Source organism: Leiobunum rupestre, chromosome 2, assembly GCF_980474605.1.
Source record: "Leiobunum rupestre chromosome 2, qqLeiRupe1.1.hap1, whole genome shotgun sequence".
In the NCBI taxonomy this organism is placed as follows: domain Eukaryota; kingdom Metazoa; phylum Arthropoda; class Arachnida; order Opiliones; family Sclerosomatidae; genus Leiobunum; species Leiobunum rupestre.
Genome location: NC_143385.1, coordinates 66,489,955 through 66,495,928, shown reverse-complemented (window position 1 = coordinate 66,495,928; position 5,974 = coordinate 66,489,955). Strand labels below are relative to the sequence as shown.

General features: G+C 39.1%; 3 protein-coding genes across 6 annotated transcripts; 2 read left to right on the top strand and 1 right to left on the bottom strand.

The window, feature by feature from the left end:
- Positions 1-334: 334 nt before the first annotated feature.
- Positions 335-1,138, top strand: LOC149958818 (uncharacterized). Its single transcript, XM_090167255.1, has one exon. The coding sequence runs from the start codon at positions 335-337 to the stop codon at positions 1,136-1,138; it is 804 nt and encodes a 267-aa protein (XP_090023381.1).
- A 1,017-nt stretch (positions 1,139-2,155) lies between these two features.
- Positions 2,156-2,932, top strand: ytr (U4/U6.U5 small nuclear ribonucleoprotein 27 kDa protein yantar). The gene is made up of 2 exons (XM_090166218.1): positions 2,156-2,289; positions 2,345-2,932. The coding sequence occupies exon 2, from the start codon at positions 2,353-2,355 to the stop codon at positions 2,839-2,841; it is 489 nt and encodes a 162-aa protein (XP_090022344.1). The 5' UTR covers positions 2,156-2,289; positions 2,345-2,352; the 3' UTR covers positions 2,842-2,932.
- LOC149958816 (uncharacterized) lies at positions 2,926-5,620 on the bottom strand. Of its 4 annotated transcripts, none has more exons than XM_090166216.1 (3): positions 5,483-5,614; positions 5,335-5,429; positions 2,926-5,193 (listed from the first exon to the last, which is right to left on the bottom strand). In XM_090166216.1, exons 1-3 carry the CDS (start codon positions 5,496-5,498, stop codon positions 3,055-3,057), a joined length of 2,250 nt encoding a protein of 749 aa, XP_090022342.1. In that variant the 5' UTR covers positions 5,499-5,614; the 3' UTR covers positions 2,926-3,054. The 4 variants fall into 4 exon arrangements, with proteins under 4 accessions (XP_090022342.1, XP_090022341.1, XP_090022340.1 ...); XM_090166217.1 differs by having other exon boundaries at positions 2,927-5,193; positions 5,335-5,408; positions 5,483-5,620; XM_090166215.1 differs by having other exon boundaries at positions 2,926-5,408; positions 5,483-5,620.
- Positions 5,621-5,974: the final 354 nt, after the last annotated feature.

Genomic DNA, 5,974 nt, shown 5'->3' with positions numbered 1-5,974 from the left:
TTTTTTAGAAATTAGATTCTGAGTATTTGTTTTAAGTTTTCAAACACTTTTCACGCGTAACATAACCGCTAATGAAAGACTTTTTTTTGTGCTCGTTATGAGCCATTGTAACGGGTGGGACAATACAGTCCGCTCGTCCATTTAATTAATCAGGTGCGAGATATGTGTTACGGCCACGCCAACGGGGGGATACTTGGGGATAGGGTTGGGACACCCGTGGCGGAAGTATGACAACCACCCGTTGTGGGATTAGTGGTCGTCCTCACACGGCCATCCACAATCTCTGCCTCCCGGACGCCTGGGATTACAGGAGTGAGCCACTACTCCCGGCCTAATGAAAGACTGGTCTGCAGTTCATAATTCCCCCTCTCTCGATGATATGATGTCTACCTTTTTACGCCTTGTCGTTGAGGCTCGCGATGATAGTATCCCCAAAGTGGCTCCGTCACCCCATAAACGCTCAGGGCTTCGTCGGGAACCGTGGTGGACAGTAGACACCGATGATTTAATTAGGGAAAAGCGTGCCGCGTTTAGAGCATTTCGTCTATCGCCGTCTGTTTTGACTAGGCACGCTTTCGAGACCAAACGGAACCTTCTTACCAATCACATTCGTTCTTCTAAACTCCAGTACGAGGCTCAGTTAGTTAATGTCATCCCTAGCAACCCTAAGGTCCTATACGCTCACACTGCACGCTCCATTAAGCCTAAAAAACCACTAATAGTGGTTGAGACCTCGGCTGGGACGATCATCCGTGACCAGTCTGAAATTGTGGTGGCCCTAAACAGTTTCTTCCAATCTGTTTTTTCAGTTGAGTCTCATCCTGAAGCGGTCCTGTTGGGAGACCTTTTCTCGTCTATTGACTACAATCCCTCCACGTATGAAGTTTCTTGCCCCACAGACTTTGGTCTTTCTTATGCCACTGTCAAGCGTTATCTTAATCGATTATCCATTAGTAAATCCCCAGGGCCGGATGATCTTCATCCCTGTCTTCTCAAAGAGGGCGCTGCCATTCTTGCATCCCCTCTGTTATCGATATTTACACTCTCAATTGCGTCGGGTCGGCTGCCGTCCATTTGGAAACAGGCAAATGTCACTGCCATCAAAAAGTCCCCCAATTCCGTAGGCCGTAGTCTTTAGATAGCATCTGTTGGTGACTTTTAGTATAATTTTTAAGCAGGAGACAATGGCTCTCGCGACGATAGCACTAAGAACGAGCTTTCTTACCGATAGATAGCGCCTTATAAGGATAGCCTGCAGAAATTACGCTTTTATGATAGCTGTCACCTCCGTATTCACTTCCTTTGAAATATTTTATCTAGACCTTTATACAGTGGCGTAGCTGAGAACTCAGAGGCATAGAAATCTCATAGGTAACTAGAATGCTGCCGCTTATGGCCGAGCTTGACGCCAGTTCATTTTGAACCTTCAGCCAATGAGAGGCCGTAGAGTGGTTCCGCCAAGGAGGATAATAATCCTTCTTGATTCTGCTACTATAGTGGGAGATGGGTGACGTCATTCTCTCTGGTGACATTAAATTCTTGGCAGAACCACTCTTTGAGCTCTGATTGGCTGAGATTTGGCTATCGTCTGCCACGGTGTTTGGTCCATTTGCCAGTTACACGGCAGCATTCTAGTTACCTATGAGATTTCTATGCTCAGAGCCCCCCCCCCCCCGCAAAAATCGCTATGAGGCCTCAATTTTTAATTTTTTTATGGTTCGTGCCCCCCCCCCCCCGAAGCTTGAGGCCCCCCCTGAAGCTCGAGGCCCCCCCGCACCGCGGGCCCTGCGGACCATCAGCTACGGCACTGCCTTTATATACGTTTCCTATATCTATGGTTAGAGCTAGTGTCCTTGATTTATCATTTATTGGCCCATAATTGTACCAAAGACTATATAGGATATATATTGTATAGTCTTTGACTTGTACTCTCCCCTGATTTAAAAGAGGCAATTCCTCTGGAAAGTAAATAAAAAATTCATTCATCCTTACTTTTTCTAAATGTTTTTACGATTCGTAATATCGTAAGTTTTATTATCGTAAGAAGACCAGTTATCGTACAGAACGATAATTATTGCAAAAATTGGCAACGCTGAATCGAGACTTTCACTTTGCGTATTATTCTTTAATTTTACTAGTCCGACGAAAAATATTGAAACATATACTGCCATCTATTGGCCCTAAATAATTAAGGGGTCACGGGCCAGATGACGCTCTCTTACCATTTATTTGTTCTTCTAATTCTGAAGTGCGATCAGGTTTTTACTCGATCCAAGGGTTAAAAAAAAGGTAAGCTGTCTTGTTATACTGAAACACGAAAAGTAAATAATTTATATTATTGCAGATATTCTAATGGGAAGAAGCCGATCTCGATCGCCACCGCCACCGCCAATGAGGCATAGAAGAAAAAGTAGATCCAGATCCAGAGACAGGGATAAGGAACGTGAAAGAATGGAAAGGAGGAGACATAGAAGCAGATCCATTTCACCAAGAAGACGTAGATCCAGATCACCAAGAGGTAGATCGAGAAGTCCCAGAAGACGGTCTAGGTCACCGAGAAGAAGATCGAGATCCCATTCAAGGGGCCGGGATGAAAAAAAAGGAGCTGTTCCAAAATTCTTACTTGAACGTAAAATGGTCACGGCAAAAGAACTGGAAGGCAAGAGCGAAGAGGAGCAAGAAATGCTGAGGATGATGGGATTCTCCACATTTGATACCACTAAAGGCAAACATGTTCCTGGGAATCATGTGTCAGGACTTCATGTTATTCACAAAAGAAAATATAGACAATATATGAATCGTAAAGGTGGATTCAATAGACCACTAGATTTTGTGGCTTAAGGGTAAAGAATTAAATTTTAAGAACACTGAATTTCATTACACACATGTATTTAATAAAATATGTTCCAATAAAATGTATATTAAAAAATTTTACATGTACTTTGGGGAAAAATAAAATTTGTCTGTGAATAGGTTTACATACCACACCAAGTTTTTTTAATATAACATTAAGATACATATAAGTTCTTGATTTAAAATCAAGTTACAATGAATTTAGTCAGCAATTATTACAGTAGAATCAATCTGCTGAAAGTGTGTTCTGAGATGTACTCTTAATTTGGAATAATAGCGGTATTTTTTTCCACAAACTTGACATTCATGTGGAACTTCCTTGGTATGGCTTAAATTATGTAGCCTTAAAGTTTCGCCACGTGCAAAACTCTTATCACATAACAGACATTTAAATGGCCTTTCTCCTGTATGGATGAAACGATGGTTCTTCAACGTGTTACGTTCAGCAAATTTTTTCCCACATATGTCACACTCGTGATTCTTACTACCAATATGCAGATTCATGTGAGTTCTAACATATTCCTTGAGACGGAAACGTTTAAAACAAATGTCACACTGGAAATTTTTCTCCATTGTATGTATTGATTTGTGTTTGGAAGCCAGCTTGAGTGTTGTAAACTGTTTTTCGCAGTAATCGCATCCGTAAGGGCGTTTTTTACTCCCATCTTCATTGAAATGATCAGCTTTGTGTAGATCTTTCTCCTCTTCAGACCAAAAACTTTTCTGACATAAGCTGCATTTGAACTTCTTTTTCTCCACGTTCACTTCCTTTACGTTCACTTTCTTTAGTCTTGGCTTATGAAAACCTTGTACGTGTTTCTGTCTCATTTCTTCACTTCGGTAGACCCTCCTGCAAATTGGGCAGGGAAAAACGGGCAAATTAGGATCATGAACCATTTTCATGTGTCGATTCAAAGAATATTCTTTAACTGAACGTTTACAGATTCCGCAATTGACTATTCGCCCTTTAGTGTGAATCCTCTTGTGCTTGTGATACGTATCCAGGCATGCAAAGGCTTTATCGCATTCTTTACATACATACGGTCGTGCCCCATTATGCGCTACAGCTGAATGACGCTTTAAATAACGTGGATAACGGAACGCTTTTTCACAGACTGAACATTTATATGGTTTTTCCATTGAATGTGTCATAGAATGTCGTCTCAATGCTATCTGGGTTGCGAAAGGAAGGGTACAAATTTTACAATTGAACGTATGGTCGGAATGATTTTCCACTTTGTGACGTCCCAATAACGCAGGGGAATTAAAGGAAATATTACATATTTGGCAAGACAATTGGTCCTCTTTCCAATGCATTCTACGGTGTTCTCGTAAAGAATCCAAATCTGGGTAAATAAGTAGACATTTCTTGCACTGAAAAATATTATTACTATTTGCGTGTACATTCTGATGCCTTTCAAGTAACTTTGAATTTAAAAAACTCTTTGGACACACGGAACACTTGTATGGACGTTGGGTTGAATGACTATGTCTATGCTTTGTCATCGAAGACATGTGCTTAAATTTTCTATCACAAAACATACATTTATACAACTTTCTTTGTTGGTGTACCAATAAGTCATGTTCCCTTAGACGTTGCGGATTGGTGAACTTTTTATGACACTTTTTACAGTCAACTATTACCTTGGAATGAGTATTATTCATGTGAAATGTTAATTTCTTTCTGGCTGAGTAAACATTTCCGCATTCTGGACATTTAATGGTCTTTTTTGGAACTGGACCTTTTCTGTGTCTGTTGTATTTATGAATTTTGAGGGCTCTCAGCGATAAACACCATACTTTACATAAATTACAGTTAAATCTTTTCTTAGTCGATGGGTGAGTCGATTCAATTATATGATTAAAGTCATCAACGTTGAAAATTGGTTGGACTGGATTAGAAGCAAGATTTCCTTCATTCACACTATTTTCATTTTCAACTTCAATGTCTGTTTTATTATCACTTTCAACTTCATTATTGAGTTTTTCTTTATATTCATTTTCAGATTCAATGTCCGTTTTATTATCACTTTCAACTTTATTACTGAGTTTTTCTTTAGAAACATTTTCTGGGATTAAAATAGTTTCAAATTCTACTTCATCCTCAGATTCAATCTTAACTACGCTCGAACTGTCCAAATCTTGACTTCCAGATAGCTGAACCTTTTCAATATCTTCTACTTCAGTTTCTTCTGGACTTTCTTCCTTTATGGCAAGTTCATCATCGTCTTCGATGATTTCAATAGAGTTTTCATCATAATTTGATACATTTGCACTGATTAAGTTTGTTGATGTGCTCGAATAGTTAAATATATCAGTACCAGGATGAAATTTATTTGGCTGAAAATAGTTCAAAAAGTTAGTGTTTGAATAATAAATTTCTTGGATTTCATTCGGGTCTTCGAATAAAGCCTCTTGTTTAACATAAGGGCCATCCGTATCAACATTTTGGTAATTTTGATTAGTAGTTTCAGTATTCACACTAGTTGGTAAAAGCTCCACACTTTCATCTTCTCCAAAATATAATCCTAATTCTTCGAGCCTTGCTTGGTTATCTGAGACAACAGGAGCAAAGGCTAAACATTAATACGTAAAACTACATGAAAACTATGACAAATATAATATTTACTTAAATCGTAATCCATCTTTAGAAAACTATCTCAGAACGTTTTATAAAAAATGGAAAATCTTTTAAACTTCCCGTCAGAAACAAGACGATGGCTAAGGTTTGGTATTCATACAGTTCTTGATTCGGACTTTGATTAAATGGACTCCCAAGATTCGTATAATTCCTAACTTGTACCGTAGACACAGAATAACGTGAATTCGGAATAACGTGGAAAGTACCAAAACTGGAATAACTTGGAAATTACTCAAACTGGAATAACGTGGAAAGTATAATTAAAAACGTTCCGCGTACGATTTCAGTAGATACCATTTCAGGGAAGCGCTGAATAACGTGGATTCGTAATAACGTGGAAAATGTACAACTGAAATAACGTGGAAAGTACCAAGAGTGGAATTACTTGGAAAAATCCAAGACTGGAATAACGTGGAACTATAATTAAAAACGTTACGCATACGATTTCAGTAGATACCATTTCAGGGAGACGCTGAATAA

Bases quoted from the DNA above. Each gene is read 5' to 3' on its own strand.
- LOC149958818 (XM_090167255.1), top strand. From the start codon at position 335: ATGAAAGACTGGTCTGCAGTTCATAATTCCCCCTCTCTCGATGATATG.
- ytr (XM_090166218.1), top strand. From the start codon at position 2,353: ATGGGAAGAAGCCGATCTCGATCGCCACCGCCACCGCCAATGAGGCAT.